This window comes from Protopterus annectens, chromosome 11.part0 (genome assembly GCF_019279795.1).
Source record: "Protopterus annectens isolate FY-2018-M chromosome 11.part0, PAN1.0, whole genome shotgun sequence".
NCBI lineage: Eukaryota > Metazoa > Chordata > Ceratodontiformes > Protopteridae > Protopterus > Protopterus annectens.
The window spans coordinates 255,661,993-255,685,398 of NC_056745.1; the positions used below are offsets into that span (position 1 = coordinate 255,661,993).

Below are 23,406 nucleotides of genomic sequence, written 5' to 3' on the forward strand. Positions count from 1 at the left end.
TATATACACATATAAGTTTGGGATGAGGGGATTAACCCCCCCCCCCAAAAGAAGTTTAAAGGAGAAGAGAGATTTACTCTTCTCTGGGTTCTCAGTCTTTTTTTTTTCAGCTTCACAGCACATGGTATTTTGAGTGCCAACATTTCAATAGAGAGCCGAAAAAAAAAAACATATCAGTAATCTATAATGGAAATGACAGCAATGCAACACAGGTGCCGAAATCCTAACTCTCATAATGTATGGTTTACTTACCATATTTCTCTTGAAAAGAATAATTAAGAAACCACAGCTTTAAGACATCCAGCTCCATAGTGTAGAGGGATAAAGCCCTGACTATGACCTAGCTGATATTAGCTTGAGTCGTGTCGATGTTGCTGGAATGCTGGTTTGGGGAAAAGATAAGAATGATGAAAGAGAGCCTGCTTGTCCCTGTCTGGGAGGAGGAGGGTTGACGGGCAAATGTTGGGAAGCAGACTGTCCCTACAGAAATCTGGGGATTTCCTATCTCCTGCACAAATAACTGAAGGTGTCAAAGGAGATGCAATCCTAAGTGATGACCCATCCATGTAAGACAGACAACAGCATGACAAGAGATTGATACTACTGCTAAATACAGAAAGCATAACGAGTTAAGTAAAAGCAAACATGAAATGAGTGACAGGTATGAAATATATGGGTTATATTCAAACTTTAGAAGAAATGAAGGTTGATGTAGAAAAAGCCAGAGCAGCTATGCAAATATAAGTGCTAGAAGGCAAGTGGGGTTTCACAGAAGTTTCTAAGAATCATACAGTACCTGCAAAACTTCTGCCTAAAATATCTAAGATAACAATGCCTCTAAAAAGTTGTTACTATAAAAGATTGATCTGGAGACAGAGCTATGAACAAGAAAAGTGTTTTGAAATACTCACAAATTGTTACAGTTTTGCCATCATTAAAACACTACTGCATGCTGCAAGTAGATGGCTAGTCAAAATACTAAAGGAGCTGTCATTTTACAAGAGAATAGACCATCTGCTTGTGGGTGAAGAACATTTACACATACAGAGAACAGATATGCTCAAACAGAAAAGACACCGTCAGGAATAATGTATGGCTATGACAAGTTCCATGAATATATCATGCTTACGGTAAAGAGGTTCATGTGTACTCTGATAGTGGCAGAAGAAAGGGCATTATGGGAAAAGACTCTACAGATATATCAGCAGGAATTGCACCAAAAGAACACCTTTGACACTTAGAGATGCAATATTTCCTGGGAAGAGAAAGGGATACATTTTTGACTTAAAATTTAAGTAGCTGCCTCTTAATATCACATGACAGTGCTCTGTGTTATAAACCAAACATGTCTACATACAACAGCCTTTGGCTATGCTCTTTTACTATATTCTGTTATATTTTAGCCACGTCTGATGGCATGCTTTCCAGTTTTGGAGGCCATAAGGGTCACCTTACAACTCCAGTACCTCATTAGGGATATCTCCTGCCATATCCTCTACTCTCTTTATCAGCTTGCTATCTTATTCTGACACTGGTGATCTAAGGCACTGACTAGCAGGGTAGAGGAAGCAATATTTCCAATAGTTATCCACTGCTATACTGTCCTTACAAATAAGGAGGATGTTTGTGTTAGGCACCATCGGTACACAAGGATTTAACTTAAGATGTTCTGCAGGATATGCTACAGGCATTCATTTGCTTACTGTCAACAGACAGTATAACGCTTGATTCTGTCCTCTCCTATAAATTTAAAGTTCTCCAGAAGACACCCTTAAAAGCACAGCACAATTGTGTAAGCATACTCACTATAAAAACAGCTGTCTGAACATTAAGATCACTGCTTAAGGACAAGCCCCTCACCCATCATCCCATGGCACTGCACATTTTGGTTCTGGCATCCTTTCTATACAATTACTGCTGTTCCAACTATAGGCTTCTGATTGTTTTCCTTTTTGCTGTTATTTTATTCAACTGCAAAATGTTATTTTAACAAGCTACAGTAAGTGAGGCCTGAACTTGACTTTCAGTAAACCATACAGAAAAGCTGCATTAAGCAAACTTTTACGTGCAACTACGTTTTGATAAACTGCAGTTATTGCTTTCAGTAAAGCTTATAGCAAATAAAGTATGTAAACTGTACAGTATATGCAACTGTTTCAGCAGAAAAGCAGCATAACTGTTAAAGGAAAAGTACAGTTGCGTACACTTACCATAAATGAAGATGTTCGAGTGTATTCACTGTTGCAGTCATTACATTTGGGGTAATCCTGCTGGCAGGTTGCCCTCAGTCGGCTTGAATTCCAAAGTCTTGGGTCCTGCGTCAGTTGCTGTCACCCGTTCCCCTGACGTCAAGTCGTCAGGGGTATAAAAGATGCAGCCAACGCCATTTTCTTCAGTTTTTCTTGCCCCAGATGTCAGGTGTCCCCTAAAGTGTAGCCAAAATTATATACATTTATATATAAAAACACATGCACCAACATAAACTTTACCTTCATCTACAAGCAAATACACCACATAGGTTGTATAAATCAGAGAAGGAAAGATATGTTCCAGCAGAAATAAGGGGGATGGCAGGTGGGTAACCTGGACTGCAACAGTGAATACACTCTAACATCTACATTTATGGTAAGTGCACACAACTGTACTACGTTCTTCATGCTTCAATGTTGCAGTCATTACATTTGGGTAGAGTCCCAAAGCTATGGTTGGGAGGCTGGAGCTAAGCAGCATTAGGAGCGGCTATAAGGCCCTGCAGAACTGCAGTGGCAAAGCCTGCCCTGGATTTAGAGTAGCGTGGCAGATAATAATGCTTTGTAAAAGTGTGCACTGAACTCCAGGTAGCAGCTTCTAAAATGTCTTTGGTTAGTACTCCCCTGAGAAAGGCTGCTGAAGTGGCTGCAGCTCTGGTTGAATGTGGCCTAATGCCCTTAGGCACTGGCTTGCCATGCTGTAAATAGCGGAAACGAATGCAGTGGCCTATCAACTTTGAAATAGTCTGCTTGGAGAAGGCCTTTCCTTGTGATCCTGCAGCATATGCCACTAGTAATTGCTCTGTCTTCCTGAAAACTTTGGTTCTGTCCAAATAGAATCTAAGCTGTCTGTGTATGTCCAAAGAATGCAGAATTCTCTCCCCCTTGTTCTGTGGATTTGGATAAAAAGTTGGCAAATGAATAGTTTGGTTAAAAGCCACACTGGACACCACCCTTAGGCATAAATGTTGGGTTTGTCCTCAGACAGACCCTGTCTGGAATAAAAAATTATAAAAGGTTCCACAGCCATGAGTGCCTGTAGCTCAGATACTCATCTTGCAGAAGTTATTGCTAGGAGCAGAGCTGTTTTCCAAGATAAAAACTTTATATCAGCAGTAGCAGCTGGCTCAAAAGGAGGCAGGGTGAGTTTTTCCAAGACATAGTTGAGGTCCCATGCAGGTATTGGTGATCTCCTTGGAGGCCTTAAGTTTTTGGCTCCTCTGAGGTACTGCCTTAATAAAGGATGAGAAAAGATTGGTGGCTCTGTATTGTAATGAGCCGAACTGGCAGACGCATGAATTTTAATTGTTGAAAAAGATAGGCCTTTGTCCAGCATCTCGGTTAAGTATTGCAAAATCTGAGGAATATTTGGTACAGCTGTATCAGTTCCTTATGTCTGGTTCCAAGCACAAAATCTCTTCCATTTTCCAGCATAAGATTTTCTAGTACTAGGCCTTCTGGCTTCCAAAATGACATACATCACAGCTTTACTGAGAGGTGTGCTTTGTATGCCTACATTACCGCCATGCTGCCAGGTTTAGAGTCCCGAGTTGGCTGTGCAGGATCTGATTGTTTTGTTGACACAGTAGATAAGGTGTTTGAGGTAAGGTCCAGGCTGGGAGACACTTCCTTAAGATCAGATACCAGTACTGGCGGGGCCAGTCTGGGGCAATCGGTATCATCTTTGGCTTCTCCTGTCTGACCTTTAGGAGTACCTTGGGGAGGAGAGGTAGTGGAGGAGAGGCATATACCGATAGGTTTTTCCAGCTGAAAGATAGGGTGTCCACTTTCCATGCTTGTCTGTGATAAGTCCTTGTGCAGAATCTTTTTAGTTGGTAGTTGCGAGGGGAAGCAAATAGATCTATGTCCGGGCATCCCCATTTCCTTGTTATCATGCTGAAGATTTGTGGATCCAGCTGCCACTCGTGGGGCTCCATGAGGTTTCTGCTTAGTTCGTCTGCCAGAGTATTTTCCATTCATGGCATGAATTGTGCCTGCAGATGAACTTGGTAAGCCAATGCTGTGTCCCACAAAGTCATGGCTAGTCTGCAAAGGGGGTAAGAATGTGTGCCCCCCTGCTTGTTTATATACCACATGACCGTGGTGTTGTCTGTCTTTATCAGTAGTTGGCCAGGATGAAGTAGGTCCTTGAAGGCTGTCAGGGTATTTTGAACAGCTAGCATCTCTTTTTGATTGATATGTAGATGCATTTGGTTTGCGGACCATGTGCCCTGAATCCATCTTCCTGCCATGTGGGCCCCCCAGGCAGAATCTGATGCATCCATTGAAAGCCTTCGCCCACCATCGAAACTCCTGTTGCAGGCAGAGAATGAGAGTAATCATGGTTTCCAGGCTGTGGCAATGTTAAGTCCAAACACTTTTTAGGTACCATTGAAGTTTCCTCATATGCAGTCTTGCATATGGAATTAATAGGATGCAGGATGCCATGAAGCCCAAAGCCTGCAGAATTTTTCTTGCAGATAACTGGGCCTTTGTTGCCAATATTTTGAAATAGGTAGTCAGTTGCCTTTGTTTGTCTGGCGTGAGATAAGCCATCTGGGCAGTTGTATTTAAGCTTGCGTCCAGGAATACTATCTCTTGAGAGGGTACTAGTTTTGATTTCTTTTCGTTGACTGTGTACCCTAGGCATGTTAGAAGTCTTTTCACAAATGCCAGATGCTGTAGAAGAATGTCCTTGTTCTCTGCTTGAATTAGGCAGTCGTCCAAGTAAGGATATATTTGTATTCTTCTTTGTCTGCAGAATGCAATTACTGGTGCCAGGCATTCTGTAAAGACCCTGAGCGCAGTAGATAAGCCAAAGGGCAGTGCAGAGAATTGGTAGTGCATTGAGCCAGCCTTGAATCTGAGGTATCTTCTGCATGACTGCCTGATTGAGACATGCAGGTATGCCTCTTTTAGGTCTAAAGTCACAAGCCAAGCCTTCGTGCCCAGCATGGGCAGAAGCTGCTGCAAGGTTAACATTTTGAATTTTGGTAAATCCAGGAATGTGTTTAGAATAGATAGGTCCAGTATTGGTCTCCAGGCTTTGTCCTTTCTGGATACCAAGAACAGTCTTGAGTAAAATCCTTGTCCAGCTCTTGCTCTGGTACTTGTTGAATGGCCCCCATGTCCATGAGGGATGAGACTTGTTTTTGTGCCTCTGCCCACTGATTTTTTGGCAGATCTGGCCAATCATTTGCCTTTGGCAGGGTATGGAAGTTGAACTTGTAGCCTTGTGACACTAGGTTTAGAACCCACTTGTCCTGGGTTACAATGTGCCAATTTTGAGAGAAAAGTGCTATTTTTCCCATTAAGGGTGCTGCTAGGAGATAAGTGCTTGGTGCAGGCAGGGGGAAGTCATTGGGACTGTTTCCTGTAAGGTTGTGATTTGTCTTCTCCACTTTTGGAGGTAGAAGCACCCCCACTGCTTTGACCTGTATGAACCTTGCACCTGGGATCTGCCTCTAGGGCGTCTGGATCTGCCCCATTGAGGTCTGTCTGACACAGGAAAGGACCAATTCTTGGTAGGCCAGTGTCTACTAAACCTAGGTGGCTGTACTTGTAAAAAATCTTTGACAGTTTGCATAGATTTAGCTTTGTCCCCCATTTTCTTTAACACCTCTTCTGCCTTAACACCAAACAAAGTATCATGCTGTAAAGGTGCATCTAATAATTTAACTTTGACACGATCAGGCAGATTTTGTTCCTTTAACCAAGCATGTCTCCTAATTACAGAACCCGTAACTGCGGCCCTGCAGGAGGCCTCCAGAGAATCAAAACCACATTGCAAAGTATGCTTTCCAACTTGTTCAGCTGCATGCAATAAATCCTGCATTTCCTTGTTTTCTGCACATTCAGAGTTTAACAACATTTTCTGTTTACGCAATGCCATGACAGGTTGCTGATATTTGAGCATATGAAACTGACAGTAAGGCCCTTATAGCCAAGGTAGCAGATGTGTAAACCTTTTTTCCCCCATCTATCCAGTGCACTAGAATCTCTGTCAAAGCGAGTAGGTTTTTTTGCAGCAGAAGCCTTAACCCCTTCGGGACCCTGTGAAATAGTTTCTGGGTCTGCAGCAGGGTTTTTGAAAAGGAATTTATGAGAGTCAGGAACCCTGTAATATCTGTCAGGCTTAACAGGAGCTGGAGGTAAGGCGTCAGGGGTCAGACTAGATTCTGAAAACACATCATCTACAATGTCAAACACAGGTGGAATGGCTAGAGGCCTGTGTTGAGGTAGTAAAAGGAAGTCCCTGAGCCTCTTTTTAGATTCTGAAAAATCTTGGCTCTCCCAGTGGAAGTGCTCCCTCATGGTATGCACGGTTTCCTCAAAAAAATAGTCCTCAAGAGGAGAAGCTGAAGGAATAAATTATTCAGCATCAAAATCCTCATGGGGGCAAGAGACTATTCCTGATCAGAAGAGGAATCAGAAGAAATTGAAACCTGATCTGAAGATTCACAGTCTGTCTCTTGCCTAGGCCTCTTATCAGGAGGGGGATGGGAACCCCTTATCAGGAGGGGGATGGGAACCCCTGATCAAGGTAATCAAATCTTCAGCCATTTTGAGCATCTGTTTTTTGGGCATGGAGGTCTGTCCACGTGGCTTTTGAGTTTGTTTCTTTGTCTTTGAAGGTGCTTTAGTCTTTGCCTTTAAAGCTGAAGTCGGTTTAATGTATAGATGTTTAGGTCTGAATACACCCTCAGAAGCCGGTGCCTGCCCAGCGGCTCTGGACCCATCTGAAGGAATACTGTCCGAGGCTCCAATACCTTGAGTTTCCAGCGGCATAGCCGACTCCACGTGATAGTCGGTAGTGGCCTGCGACTCTAAAGTAGCGGGTGTCAGGGGCTGCAAAAGCACCTCACTGAGAACCGGCGAGTGGCTTAGGAGAAACTTCGTCAGTTTTGGGCCTCGGCTATCTATCTTTTTCTTTGCGTTTTTTGTGTACTCCGGTAGTCGGATGGCTATCCGACGACATTTCTGGATAATTAAACCTGCATCCAAAATAGTTTCATGCAAAATCATACCGACGCTTAGTGTGTTGGTTAAATCTAGCACAAAACCAACAACCTGAAACGTTATGGTCAGGGCCTAGGCAAGGAATACAGTAAGAATGAAAGTCCTTATGAGGTATTTGCTTTCCACAAGAAATACAATTATTAACTTTTTCTGACATCGGTCTGGAGCAAGAAAAAAGTTTCCCCAACGGGGTACTTAGCTTTAATGAAGACTTCGGATCTGAAACTCACACACGAAAATCTCAGGAATCGGCCGACCGGCACTTACGAACTGCTTCTGCTTCGGGCACCGCACGGCAAGAAAGACTGAAGAAAATGGCATCGGCTGCATCTTTTATACCCCTGACGTCAAGGAAGGGGCGACAGCAACCGACACAGGACCCAAGACTTTGGAATTCAGGCCGACTGAGGGCAACCTGCCAGCAGGATTACCCCAAATGTAATGATTGAAACAGTGAAACACGAAGAACATCTGACTTCTCAAATGTGCACATACTTTTCGTGCCTGAAAAGCTCAGTATTAGTTGAAATGTTGGCCCCCAGGTCAAATGATACATTACCTTATCAGTACTACAACTTTTTGGTTGCAGAAACAGAAAAAAAATGCATTCAAAAATAAAGTCAAATAGGAAGTACAGAAACTGGGGTTCTAAGCAGAAACAAAAACTGTTAGCAGCTTTAATTCAAGTGTGCACAGTGGAGTGCAGTTCTGGAACAGAAACTCAAGCCTGAATTTCATTGCCTATGGGGCTGTGCTACCGCTACATGGAATTACAAGTAAGTAGTTAGAATTCGGTAAATCTTCAGCTAGAGTTAAGTGTACATGTACAAATTAGCCTGCAGTTTTAGCTAGTTAGCTGGTTAATATAATGCAAAAAGTGCATAGGGAGTTAGGTGGATGAAGTCTTGGGAAGCTAATTAGTGAAACTATGATCTGCAGATGTTTGGTGTGTGGCTTACTTGAATATGGCAAGTCTTGGTCACAACCCCATTCAGTAACGCACACTTGCCTATGCTCTTAAGGCCAGTTGTCTATCTTTCAGCATTTGCAGTTAGCAGTACAAATAAGGATCCCTGAGGACATGATCATCACATATAAACTGGTAGCAGTGGGTGCTGATCTATAAGCCCATCTGTCACAGTTATACTGCAGTATCCTGATGTGATTCCTTGCTATCATCCTTAGAATGACAGATGCATTTTTCTAAAATGTTATGACATGTTTACATTTCTGGTTGCTTTGACTAGGGTTGGTTAAAATTCCCAAGGTTTCTTTTGTCATCTCCAAGAATATCTGTAATCGTCCTTGCTGGCACTTTATGGACACAGACAAAAAAGGAACAATTAAGGCGCGAAGTGCAGTCTTTCTTATAACTGACCTTTCTCTCAGCCATGGCTTGTGACTGCCTAACTGCTGCTGCTAATGTGTCTATGTGAACACAACTGCACTATTTTCCTTACCTGGATAAATGGCTCCTTTTAGCAGAATCATAGGAGGGTCTGTATGTCACATTTTACCACACTGATGAACTCCCTGAAAGATGAAGTGGATCATTAACTCAAATATTTCTTGTAAACCTAACACATTATATGTTGTTCTAGGAACAAAGCAGCACCCTTATGTATGGAAAACTGTACAGGTGACAGACATTTTATTAGGTGATTGATAATTAGCTCAATTTTGCAAAGTGAAATTGTAGCTTGATTAAGTCTGGATATGGTGAAGATGGGAGTAAAAGGAAAGGAGATTTTAGTGCATATTTTGTAAATTTTAGCTTTGCATAACCCATCCCACTTCTACTTCATCTATTCTAAACTTAGGATAATGTTTTTTTTTTGCTGCCATTAACATCCCTTTTTTCTCATTTATAACAGAGATGTGGTGGAAAAAATCCAGTTTGGTTTAAATAACAGTTAGTTACTGCTATAATCTGCTGTTACAAATCTCTGCTCACAAATCTTTACTCAAACTCAGCTGTCACACCACAGTCTACACTGCTTTATCTGGCCCAGTACTACCTGCTTCTGAACTACATTATCAAAGCAAATGATGTGATGAATTTGGAAAAGTTCTGAAGCTTGTGTGCAGCAAGAACACCAAAAACAAGCATTTTTAATGTGATTATTTTTTATTCGTTAGTTTGCATGCATTCTGGGACCAGAATGCATTCCCAACAGTGTGTGTCCATTGTCTGGCAACTTCAATGGAGTTTACTTTCTTTGCAGCAGATCTTTAAAGGTAACAGAAATGTTTTGTTTCTAAGGGTGGACAATGTATTAACTGTTATGTGGCATAAGGTACAATTTTTTTACCTTTATGGGACTGCATATGTATCTACTATTTTTTCAACAAAAGTAACTGTGAAACGTCTGAGACAAAATTAAAAGAAGAAAAAAATATTCCCATTTTCTAAGATTTATGTTGGCAACAAGGAACACAGACCATTTTGCACAACTGCACCTGAAATGCCTTCACCTTGTTCGGTAAAGCAATAAAATCAAAACGTAGATTCTTTTGTGAATCTTACTACAAATACCTAGGATATATGCGATGTGGACAGGCTTGTTTGGGTGTGTATGGTGGCACGATGGTAGAATCTTAGTCTCTCATAAGGGTTTCTTTTCAGATATCTCGTGTAAAAACTGCTATAAATGCTTCCCTGATTAGCCAGAGTACAGTTGTGATGGATAAATTGTCAGTGACTGACTTTTGGTCCCCTGCAGACAGATTTACACAGTTGGGTTCCTAGAAGACTGGTTCCTCCATAGTGACTGGTGCCTCCAGTAATGGTGATCCAACTGTCACATCTCTCTCTGAAAATATTAGGTGCTGCTAGGAAACCCTAATAAATCTTGTGTGTAAAATAAAAATTCTTTATCTGAGCTGTGATGTTCCCACTGCTATACCTGTTGTTAGCATGTAAGCCTGGATTCTTTTTCAGAGCATATGATTGGCCATCTAAATTACTTTACCTTTAAAGCTCAACTGTTGGTCTTTTCTTGGCTCTAGTAAATGGACTAGAATTCAGTGATGTTTTTTTCAAAGTCTGTAAGCATTATTTTCTGTAGTATAAAGCAGTGTAAGTAGGCAAGGGCATACAATAGAGCCTATTCCTAGTTAAGGAATTTTACCACTGTTTAATGTCTTTGTAACTCATTCACTGCTAACAGCCAACTCTATATGTTAAACATGCTCTTAAATACAACCAAGTCTGATAAAACACCATATTCCCAAAATAAAACTATAAATCTAGGCTCTAATTCAGTATCCTAATTATGTTTGTACTTTAACAGTTTATATAGTACTAGCTTGGTTGTACTCCACATATTTCAGTGTTAGTATATAATAGACCTTAAACATCCTATTGTGCCTCTATCTACATCATTATGTAGTATATTCTTTAAGGATTATATGCTAACAATAAAATATGTGGAACACAGCCAGGGCCCAGATAAACACTGATGAGAACTGTTTTTAAATTTCTGAGAGCAATATTTCTGCATTCAGACTGCAGACAGGAACTCAGTCATTTTATGACACAAGCACAAATCAAAATCCTCATCCTGAAACCAGGCCCAATAATACAGTAATTTTTGGTTGGGGTGTCTTCCATTTGCAATCAGTATGTCCTCCCTGTGTACTCATGGATTTTTGACAGATGGTCTGGATTTCTCCTATATCTTTGTGCCATAGGTGAACTTTTGATCCTCCTAATTGCCCAACTGTAAGCGAGGGGATGGGAGTCTGGAGGTAGTTCAGTGCCTCATCCAGAAACAGTTTCTCTGCTTTGTGCCTAATGCATATTGGCATAATCTCCAGCTTAAAATGACAGGAATTGGACTGTAGGTAATCACGGCATGGGGATGAAAATATTTTACATTAGTTTTTGGCTCAGCATCACTGGTTAATCCCAACCAAAGAACATTTAAACCAGAAAAAAATGATAACTCATGACAGGGCTCTTTGTTTCTACTTGAGTGGTTGCCTCCTTCCCCTGTAACTGAAGTAAATTGACTCTTACATTAAGAGCTGTAATACTTACCTTATAGCTTTAGGACACATTAGGAAACCTTGTAAACTGCAATAGCCCCGCTATGCTCGGGCTCTCTTCGCTCCCCTCCCTGCCCCCAATACCTCTAAATTTATAGTACTATAGCCACTCCCCCACTTTCTAGATCCTATCTGCTTTCATCTGGGATAATTCCTCCCACCCCCATTCTACTACCTACATTTTAATAGCACCTATTAGCTTTCATCTGGCATTCTCCCATCCCCCTTCCAGTACCTTGACCTCACCACTCTATCTTCTGGTGCTGCATCACCAGGTAAAACAGTTCCTTAACTCACTAGCTGAATCACAGATAATGATATACTCCTCTTTACTACCCCTCTTGTTCAGACCATACCTCCTTACCTTGTATGAAAACCAGTTTCTCATGGGATTTCAGGTCCCAAAAGACCATACTATCACCCCAGATGTAAATCCTTCCACCTTCAACCATACTTACAGTACCAGATCCTATCCAACATCTTGTTCAGTCTATCAACATCTCAACCCCAGGCACATTAGCTCTAGATCCAAACACTACCACAAACTAATAAACAAATTCCTGAAGTTTATCACCAAGTATAGACTCAACCTAATACTTGGTGGTGATATTCACCCCAACCATGGCCCACTCACTTCAGATACACATACCCCCTCTACTTGCAATCTAAGCTACAAACCTACAATTAATAGACCAACTAACTCTCTCCTAGTCTGTCATCTCAATATTAGAAGCATTAATAACAAGGTACATGTATTGCATGCACTTCTGGATGTCCACTCCCCTGAGATTCTCTGTTTATCTGAAACCTGGTTAAAACCTATCACTAAAGACAATGAAGTGTTACCACCTAGGTACAACATACACAGGCTGGATCGTGCTTCAAGGAAGGGGGGTGGGGTAGCTGTACTCTATAATATAATCTGAGTTGAATGTCACCATAGATGTAATACAACCTCCTCAGATTAATAACTCAGAGATTCCTGCCACCAAATTGCAACTTAATAAAAATAAATGCATTAATATCATCTGTATGTACATTCCCCCAGGTAACAATATATCTACATTTGAAGATATCCTGTACTGGCTATCATGCCACTACCCCCAAGAAACCCTACTACTTGGAGACTTTAACATAGACTGGGGCACCTGTTCCTCAGAATCCCCAACCACCCATATTAACCTGCATGCATTTACACAAATCATATCCACCCCTACCAGGATAAGTAAACCCAACCAAAAAGAAAGTATACTTGACTGGGTACTCAGTCACCCCCAACTGTACACCTCTGGTACCCTCCTTAATGGCCTAAGCGATCACCTTCTCACATATGTAATTAAGCACAAAACCGTTAATTCCCAACAACCCTTACTCAGAAAGGTTAGAAACAATAAAAACTTTGATCCTGCCAAATTCCAACAAGAACTAAACTCATGTAATTGGTCTATTCTAAAACACCTCCCCTTAGAGGAAGCAGTAGCATACTTTAACAACAAATTCTTTGAGGTCCTTGATTCGCATGCACCTGTTCATTCAAAGAGAACCAAGGCAAAAACTGCACCATGGCTTTCTAGAGTCTAAACTCAAAATTACCCTTAGAAACAAAGCATGGGCTTTATGGCGTTCTTCTAAAGACCCTCAAGATCACATTAAATACAGGCAATCCAGGAACTAAACCAAAAAATCAATTTTACAAGACAAAAAAACAATACTACTGTAATTTACAGACAGTAAATCAAAATAACCCTCAGAAGATTTGGGTAGGTTTAAATAATCTACTACATCCTAGACAAACCTCACCCCCAATCCCTGCTACTACTATTGATAAAACCCCTGAAGAGGTTTTCTGATAGTTTTAACCAATTCTTTACTGAGACAATTCAAGCCCTAGCTAGCCAACTACCCTCCTAGCTCCCCTGGTACTGAAAGTAGCACCCCTAGAAACCTACTCGCGTTCAGCTTCCAACCAGTCGCCACTTCACTTATCCGTACCTTGATCAAAAAATTAAAACCCACTACACTTTCTGCTGACCAACTCCCTGCCGAGTACCTACAAAAATCAGCTGATGCTATTGCTTACCCCGTCTCAATACTAATCAATCGAACCATAGTAGAAGCTAAAATTCCCACCATCTGGAAAATATCCTATGTAATCCCAATTCACAAAGGAGGCAGATCTACTGAATTCTCCAATTATAGGCCAATAGCTATACTCTCTCCACTTGCAAAGATTATGGAAAAATGTATTCATAGACAACTCATGCACCACCTAATCCAAAATCGCCTTATGGCAGACACTCAGCATGGCTTCTGTCCTATTTACAGCACTACTTCAGCCTTCCTAGCCTTTACTAATACCATAAACCATAATTGCAACAATAATTATATATCCCCAGCCCTCTTTTTGGATCTTTCCAAGGCATTCGATATGGCTGATCACCAACTTTTAATCCACACCCTGCAAACATTCTGTCTAGATACTGGAGCCCTCCAATGGTTTTAATCCTACCTGAATGGTCGACAGCAGGCTGTCCTCTGGCAGAACAAACTCTCTAACCTTCTACCAACACCCTTGGAGTACCACAAGGCTCTATACTAGGGCCCTTGCTGTTCTCCATCTTCATTAACGACCTTTATACTGTCATCCCAAAAGTCAGCTGTATCCAATATGCTGATGACTCTACTCTGATTTGCTCAGCCACATCTCCAGTAGAGTTCTGGTCAGCTACCCAGACCACCTTTAATAGCATAGGAAACTGGCTTTCTGAACATCGTCTGATCCTAAATCCCCAAAAAACTAAAATGCTGTTATTTTCACCAACACGTAGGTCTACCGCTTTCACCTTTACCATAAAATCAAATGATGGCACAATAATCTCCCCTGACCCATCTACAAAACTATTAGGTGTCATCATAGACAATAATCTAAAATTTGACCTACATGTTAACCAAACTATCAAAACCATCAATAAAAACTAGGGTCACTTTACAGAATAAAAGCCTTCCTAACCCCTCCAGCTAAAATTGCCATAGCTCGCTCTCACCTTCTTTCAACCCTTCTGTATGCATCCCCTCTACTCTCGAATTTAAACAAGACTGTCCTTAACAAACTCTCAACTTGCTACAACCACATTGCCAGGTTTGCCACTGGGCTGCCTTTTAGGACACATCATTGCATCAATCTAAATCAGCCTGGGTGGCTTGAACTACCCAGCCTAATCCAGTATAACCAACTGATTATGGCCTATAAAATCCTCTATAATCCGGACAATACTCCTGCACTTAAAAATATTATCACCCCCTATAACAATCCTAGACCGCTTCGATCCTCTAACAAACTACTAATTCAGACTAGCAAAATTAATAACACAGACAGTGATTCACTCTTTGCAAACTCTGTAAGTAGATCCTGGAACTCTCTTCCAGCTGATATTACATTACTTTCCACCTTAGGTCAATTTAAAACTAGACTCAAACAACATTTGTCACTTAACTGGCTATGTCAATGTATCAAGCCTGGCTAACTCGCTCTAGAATGTGTAAAAATCTGTTAACCAGTTTACTGTGTAATTTAATTTAATCCTGACTTGTGCTCAGGATTAACTGTAACCTGTGGAACTTGTTTAACTTGCTTACTTATGTAATTTCTGTAAATAGTCTATAATATGTAATGCTGTATCTGCTTACCCTTGGAGCTTTTCTCCCCGGGCCTCTGCTGAAAATGGACATGCATCCAGTCGGACTATCCCGGTCAACAAATGTAAAATAAATAAATAAAAATAAAATAACTGTTTAAGAACCTTAAGTAGAACAGATAGCTGGATTTCAAATATAAATTTGGAGACATGTATCTTGATCATCTTGATACATAACATACATCTGCACGTATTTTATAGCCATTACGATACTGCTTTAAAGTTCAATATCAGTCATACAGGGAAGCTTAAACACAGCTGTTGAACTAAGCATAGAGCCAAGCAGGCAACAAATGCTACAAACTGAAGACATCAACAACTGCCAAAGAAGTGTAACAGCAGTATGACAGCAACTAAAATATACAGTTCATACGCAGGGAATAATATGATGAGCTAGTTGACCCTATCACAAACATTCACAGTCCAAAATATTGTGATGAAACAATTATTAGTTGGATGAGGCACATCCACATAATCTGAACACCTCCAGTATTTGTGTACTGTTTTTAACACAGCCAGTATACATTAGGCAGTACGCTGCCTGTGAAAAGAGCTATTTCATTCTGTCACTATTCTCTGATCACTACTTCTGAGATCACATACTCTGTCTCCATGGATGCACTTCATGGTTGAAGGTTGGTACAGTGGTTAAGGTGTTTACCTCACAGACAGAAGGCACATGGTTTGATTTGCAGCTTTGAAAAGGCTCCAATAGCAACTTCCATCTCACTTGACATCAGGGACAGCAGGTAATATGAGTGAGGAGCATATTTGTGTGCAATAACCTTAAAAGGTCTTAAATACATTGTGGAATTAATCTAACAGAGTATAATCTTATTTCTGTGCAATATCTGCTGATGCTAAAACAGCATCCTGTGCAATAAGTAACAGCTGTGAAATTTTTGCAACAAATACAGTGTTTCCTTAGTCTAATGCCAACCAAATCCTGTGCAATAAGCAGTAACTGTGGAATGCTGTGCAATAAACACCTTGTCTCTTTTAGCTCAGCAAATGTCGGTCAGTATGTAAAACAGTAAATAGTAAGTAGTAGGAATGTCTAAATGTAGTAATGTGAATTGTTGTATAGATCCTGGAGTAACAATTTCATTCAGTTGCACTTGTGGTGTCTGAATGACAATAAAGTTTACTTTTGACTTTGAAATTGGCTAGGCTTAAAATGTCTTCCAAGGGTAGGTAGTCTAGTACTTACCTAGCCTCCCAGCTATTTCTGTAATCCCTAAAGAATATCAATGTTTTAAAATCTGAAGACATTTAAAACATTTATTTTGTCTGATAATGTCCTTTCAGAACTGTGAGTAATAAAAATGCTTCCCCATACCATGTTTTACCTTTTCTGACATCTCTGCCCTTAATACCTCATAAAATTAAGTTTTGTTTGTATTACAACCCAGCACATTGCAGAAAGGGTAAAGATATTGTACCCTTTGTGGATAACACTGAAGATATGGGAAATAAAAGCAAGCTTTGACAATCATACAGTGCTGGTAAATGCAACATAATAAAAGTGTTTATATACCAATTATAAAATACATTACAAACCAAGTTTTTAGAATATACAAAATCAGAACTATAGAACTCACCAGTGAAAACTGATTGACTTGAATGTAGAGTATCTCTATCTCTTTCTCAGTGACCTCTGTAACAAGTCCCTTAAATTCTTTGTAAGATTTGAGATATGATCGTAACCAACTTCTCTGCAGTTTTTTATCAGGATAACGACTGTAGTCAACTTCATTTACTCCTAGAATAAAAGAAGCAAATTAATTTACTCCTAGAATAAAAGTGAAATGCAAACACCAGTCACAACCAAAGTGAGACATACCTCAACACCAGTGTGCCACCCAACAGCAGCCCCTAAGGCAAGACAATGTACCCAACAGTTTAGTCATAAGGTGACTCTATAGTCAGGCACACTGATGTCCCACTCACCAGGCTGAACAAGGAGAAAATTACAGTCAGCTGCTTGTCAAGTGCCAGGATCCGCCACATAACGCATGCACTCAAGTCACTCCACAACAAGTACAAATACAACTCTGTCATTGTCTATGTTGGAGTGAATGACTTGAGACGTACCTTCCTGGACTACATGAAAAGAGAGATGGAGGCCCAGGCAGGTATGACCCTAGCCCTGAGTAGCATCCTGCCTTCGCTCATAATGATACCACAGTACAAGGACAACATGCCTGACTTCAACAACTGGCTAAGCTTCTGGTGTCATACAAAGGAGATCCAGTATCTGTCTGCCTGGGAAGACATGATCGACAAACCATGATGATTTGCCAGAGATGGTCTGCATCTGTCACCCCTGGGATTCAGGTTACTGGCTAAAGCTCTTACCACCCCTATAGTGCCTTTTTTAGGCAAGGTTCAAAGGACAAAACCACCACCCTAACAGATACAAGCATGCAAAATCTGAAAGTAATGCTACTCAATGCTAGAAGTCTTAACCTCAAAATGCACTCTCTTGAGGCACTCCTAAAAATGGAGAACATCGATATCTGTGCAGTAACTGAGACCTGGTTCAAGGCTCCAGAGAGCACCCCTGCAATACCAGGCTACAACTCTTACCACACTTTTCGGGTACAAACCAAGACCGAAACACTAAAGGTGGAGGAGTGTCCATATTCACCAAGGATATTCACACCTCCAGGCTAGTTGCCCAACACAATGCATCTGAAATTCTCCAGGTGCAACTAACACTAGGTAAGACTGCAATCCAAACTGTAGCTTGCTACAGATCCCCCACCATGCCCCAAGATTCTCACTACACCTTTCTACACATACTGGAAAATATTAAGATACAACCAAACACCCTAATACTGGGTGATTTCAACTACCCTGCCATTAACTGGGAAAACTACTTGGGTACAAACACCTTTTCCCAACGGTTCTTGGAATTCATAAATTCCAATGCCCTGGATCAACTAATCCATTGTCCAACCAGGGACTCCAATATCCTAGACCTGGTCATTACCAACATGGGCTATAGATGCTCCACACCAGTGGTCACCCACTCATTGGTCAGGTCTGACCATAAGCAAATCACCCTTGACATCCACATCCCACCCTCTCCCCAGTAAGGAAACCTCCATATAAAACTTCTCCAAAGCCAACTTCATGCTACTGACGTCAGAAGTGACAACCTTCATGACACCCATGCAGATGGGATCTGAAAGTTCAACTGCTAAATCCTACACTAAGGCACTGTACGAGCACATCCACTCATGCATGAATCGTGCCATCCCAAATAGAACCAAGATGCTCTCCTCCAAAAAAAGGAGGCCAATCTGGTGGTCTTCTGCTATAAACAAACTATACAACAGAAGGAAAAAGCTGTTGCAGAAAAGAGGAAAATCCCACAATGCAAAAAACACCCTGATCAGCCTCAGTAAGAAGCTGAGATCCCTCATAAAATCCTCAAAAGCTAGTTACGAAAATACAACTGCCAAAGATTCCAAAGACAACCACAAGGCATTCTATACTTATGTCAAGAATCTAAATGGCAATGCTCACATCTGCACTGAGCTACAACAGAATGGCATTAAATATACTGATCCCAAGGATATTGCCAATATCCTGGCAGATCAATTCAGTGCCAACTTAACCCCCCTCACACCCCCTAAAGGGCCCATCTCAATACCAAAAGATTGCCAAATTCCGGTAATCACGGCCACACAGGTAGAAACCGCACTCTCCAAAGCTAAGAATGCAGCATCCATGGGACCAGATGACATCCCAGGCTGTGTACTACATGAACTACAAAATTAACTGGCACCTCACCTAAGTGTCATGTTTAATCATAGCCTCATCTCAGGCTTTGTGTCCACTGAGTGACGCACAGCTACAGTTATCCCACTCCACAAGGGGGGATCCCACCTTGGATCCTAGGAACTACCATCCCATCAGTATGACGAGCCTGATCTGCAAGAGCATGGAACGCATTATCATGGAACTTATAAACAAAGACATTAGCAACCTTCAAACACTGGACCCCACCCAGTTTGGGTTCGTGAAGGGACGATCTTGTCTCCTGAACCTGATTGACTTTTTCAAATCAGTCTCCAGAGCTGTGGACGAGGGTAAAGGTCCCCACGCAGCCTACCTGGACCTTGCCAAGGCCTTCAACACCATCCCCCACTCTGGAATCATAGATAAACTTACTAAGCTGGGCATAAATCGCTATGTCATTCGATGGGTTGCCAACTGGCTTACTAACAGAATCCAGACTGTAAAAGTAGCCGACTCCAAATCCAGCTCCAGACAAGTAACAAGTGGAGTACCTCAGGGTTCAGTCCTGGGATCACTCTTGTTTGGCAGCTACTTCTCTGAAGTACAGGCCAACACTAAGGGACTCTGGCTAACAAAGTTCGCAAATGGCTGCAAACTGGGAGCCATGACTGAATGATATGGATATTCTACAAAAGGGCCTTACAGAAACAGATACCTGGTGCCAGAGCCATGGGCTCAGGCTTAATGCCAAGAAATGTATAGTTATCCCCTTGGAAAAAAACACGTACCCATGAATTACCACATAGGTGACACTACATTAAACATCAACGGTGTGATGAGAGACATAGGGACACATGTAGACAGTGGTCTCACCTTCGATAACCATATCGTCACAACAGTCAGGAAATCCTTCTATGTGGCACACCTCGTCACTAAGGGCTTTTCATCCAGAAAAAAGGAGGTCACTGCCCCACTGTACTCATCCCTCATTAGACCCATTATAGAGTATAACGCCCCATTTGGTATGTACCTCACAAGACATCTGCAACAGCTGGAAAGGCCGCAGAAATACCTCACTAAAAGAATCACAGACCTAAAGCAGATGCCATATGCTGACCATCTAAAAAAACTACAGCTATACTCTGTGGCATATCGTCTACTCAGAGGTGATCTCTGCTTAACATACAAGGCCATGTCAAACCCTGAGCTGTTGGACATGCTCCACTTAAAAAAAATCCCAATCCCTCAGAGCCACACGCTCCAGGGATCTAAACCTTGTCATCACAATAAACAAAACATGCTGGAGGGATAGGTACCTGACCCAGAGACTCCCCATACTCTGGAATCGGCTTCCCACACGTCAAGCAGAGCGCCTCCTTGACCATCTTCAAAAGGAACCTTGATGATTGGATGGGATATAGGAAATTCACCCTGAGATTCATGTCATTCACCCTGCTAGACAGGGGTCCAGGGACGTAAATATTGTGGGAAGAAATATCCAGGGAACTGTTATGGCTAGGCTTGTATAGGCCCTAGGGCCGATAGCCTAGTGCCAACCGATGAACCTAAGTTAATGTAACTCTACATAACCTAACTATTCAGATAACATTTGGCATATAAGAATGTACATTTATGGAAACTTGAATACTGCCACAAAAGTTGTAATAAAATCTGCACAACTTTCAAGATGAAATGAGCAAGATTAGGGTTGTCCATGAAAGATAATTTCTTGTTGATTATGTAACCTCTTGTTTATACATTATTGTTCTATGTTACCAGTGCTTTTTTTTTGTAAAAATACAATTTGGAGCTTTTCTCCCCGGGCCTCCTCTGAAAACGGGTCTTTTGTTTTTTGGCTCAGTCAGACACTCCCGGTAAACAAATGTGAAATAAATAAATAACATCCTAGAAAATTCACCCTGAAGATCATTATCAGAGCAACTGAAGCTCAAATGACAGTTGTGGCAAAACACATGCAGTTGTTTTACAGTAAAAGAATACAGCTTCAAAGTTATTTCAATTAGCCAGCCTCTCATGCTGCCCTGGGGTACTGCTGAGATTCTAGCTGAAAAATGTGTTTTGATGGGGGGTTTTTTTCTTTATAATTACAAAATTCCTGCTTTGCACTTTCTTTGGTAGCTTTCCTCAGTTAACATTGCAGAGATCTATCATTGAATTTATTACAGGCTTGATGACAAACAAAGAAAAACTACAGTTGCTCTACTGGTGGACAAACATTGATTTATCAGGAGACATCTGTCCGAGTTTCAGGATTCTAAGGATTGGAGCTACTCCATATAAAATCACCGGTGGCGAGTTGTGCAATAGTAATGCTCTTTACATGGGTAATTTCCCCTTTCTTCGAGTTGGGGGAAAGAGGAGTTCATATATATAAGTTCAGGGGGATGTGGGGGGGTGCCCCCCCACACACACATCGAGGCATGCAGAAGGGCATATCCGCCCTCCTCAATTGAAGACAAATTCAGCTTAAGTGTTCAGTAAGACACCAAAGCTCAGACATGAAAGGGGGGGGGCTAAGGGCAAACAGCATAGGGCCTTCTCGAAGATGAAGAAATAAAGTGAGTAAGCACACCATTTTAACTTACTCAAGATGAAGTAGATAACATTTGATAAAAAGCCAAGCAGTATAAACACACAAGGGTAGAAGGAACCTAAAAGACAACATGTTCAGGTCAAAATGATCAAAAAAGCACACGTTTTTCTACTTGGTTTCAGTTTGTAGTTCCTGACAGTGACCAAGGACTCTGCAGCCATTGAACAAATGTCAGCAGCGGTTACACTCACAAAACCAGTCGGCCCTAATACCAAAAGAGATTGACGACGCCGGTCAATTAGACTGGAGACTGACGCCAGTAGGGTCAAGAATGCCATGATGCACCATTCTGCATAGAAAGTAGGCAAATGAATAGTTTGGTTTTGGGTCACAATCATAGTGAGCTGAAATTGCTGCAGCATGAATCTTAATGGAAGAATCATTGCTTGCCTGCACACGGGTGTAGAATGTGTTCCCCCTTGTTTGTTGTACCACCATGACAGTTGGTGTCCAAATCCTGGCAGTGCTGTGTTCCTTCAGCTTTTGGGCGGAAGCGCGCCGGGAATCCGACGCGCATTTTTACAATATACGCTCAAAAAAACACCTGCAGGGCACTACTAACCTTCTCTTAAGCGCGCTTGTTAAATAGTAGCATCCAAGCAATCCACAAAACCCCGCAGCGTCAGGCCCTGAAACATAAATACAAATGAGTATATGGTATATACAGTTGTATTCCCTTTCTCTCATTTTATTTAAGGCATACACTAAATCTGAATTCTGGAGGAAAGCCAAAATACTCAAAAAAAAAATGAAAAAAAGGCTCAAAAAGCCAACTTTGAGCCGTTACTGAATAAAAATTTCAGAAAACCATCAGAAAAAAAACCTGCCCTAAATTATGAGTAGGTCATCGCGTGTACCATGGATGGCTGGCGTCGACGCCGGGGGCTTGATCGTAGTACTCAATCCGGGCGTGACTGGCGCCGACTGCGCGCGCCGGACCTTCGCGCTTAGTACCGACTGCTTGGTATATTATTGACAGGGATTAGCACTTCTGGTAGTCATCTCTAAATAAAATGACTTCTGACTTCACTGATTAAGGGACAGTCGGGTTTATTATGGCAGAAAATGACAATGCATTAATCAGCTGGAATACGCGTTTTACCATGGAAGCACCTTCTCCCAACTCAGAATAAAAGGGATGAATATTTTGTGTGCATTTCAAACCCATGTTGCCCTTTGGCAGTGGTCAGCCAAAGTATCAAAGCTAACACCCACTTATCAGCCTCCAGGAAATTTTAGATGAATGAAATGGTGGGGGGACACCCTGGACACAAAGTACTGACACTATAACTCAGATGTTGAAGGTAGAAAACAGCTACAAATGAATGTCAAAGTCTGTTAAACTACCTAGTTTATAAGTCAGATGAAGCAACATTATCAATCATGAAGTTCAAAACCTAGAAAACATGTTCTCACAAAAGACCCAGTGTGTAGGATGTCTTCAAAAACTGCTTCTTCAGGAAGTGCTGCACTACAGGTTTGCCCTTCAATAATTCAAAAAGGAGGATTAAAACATGAAATATTAATGTTAAAGCTCACTTGGGCTTAAATTCAAACACATGCCTAAAATACAACCCCCCCCCCCCCAAAAAAAAAATGGTCTGCAAACTAACCAAGTAGAGCAGTAGAAGGAACTTTCAATGTGGAAAACACCTTCCATTTTGCTTTTAAGATAGGCCTGGGGAAGGGGTTTGTACCACAATCTAATACTGTCTTTTGGCTTTTCCTGGTTAGGGGTCGCCACGGCAGAACTCCGGTCCAGTAATGACTGGCAGTGAATTTTTACGGTGTTGAGTTGCCAGCCTGGTGCCCAACCTTCAAGGAAGGTACACCCACACACGTACGCACCTACCTACATGTCTTTAAATTCATTCGACCCCGGGGAGGACATGCAGACTCCGCACAGAAGGCGCCCCAGCCGAGAATCGAACCGGAGAACCTCTTTGCTGTGAGGCGACGACGAATACCGCTGAAAATTCCAGAGTTGGATGTGGCAACTGGATTTCCATTATATTAAAAAACTGGCCCC

The 23,406-nt window shown here is 41.6% G+C and overlaps 1 protein-coding gene across 1 annotated transcript in view; it reads right to left on the minus strand.

Annotated features, from left to right (window-relative positions):
- The window catches only part of LOC122815308 (ethanolamine kinase 1-like), a 389,068-nt gene that overhangs the window by 95,712 nt on the left and 269,950 nt on the right, over window positions 1-23,406 (minus strand). Inside the window, exon 4 of the mRNA XM_044087691.1 lies at window positions 16,615-16,775. Coding sequence (XP_043943626.1) covers window positions 16,615-16,775 — 161 coding nt within the window. The remainder of the gene's footprint in view (window positions 1-16,614; window positions 16,776-23,406) is intronic.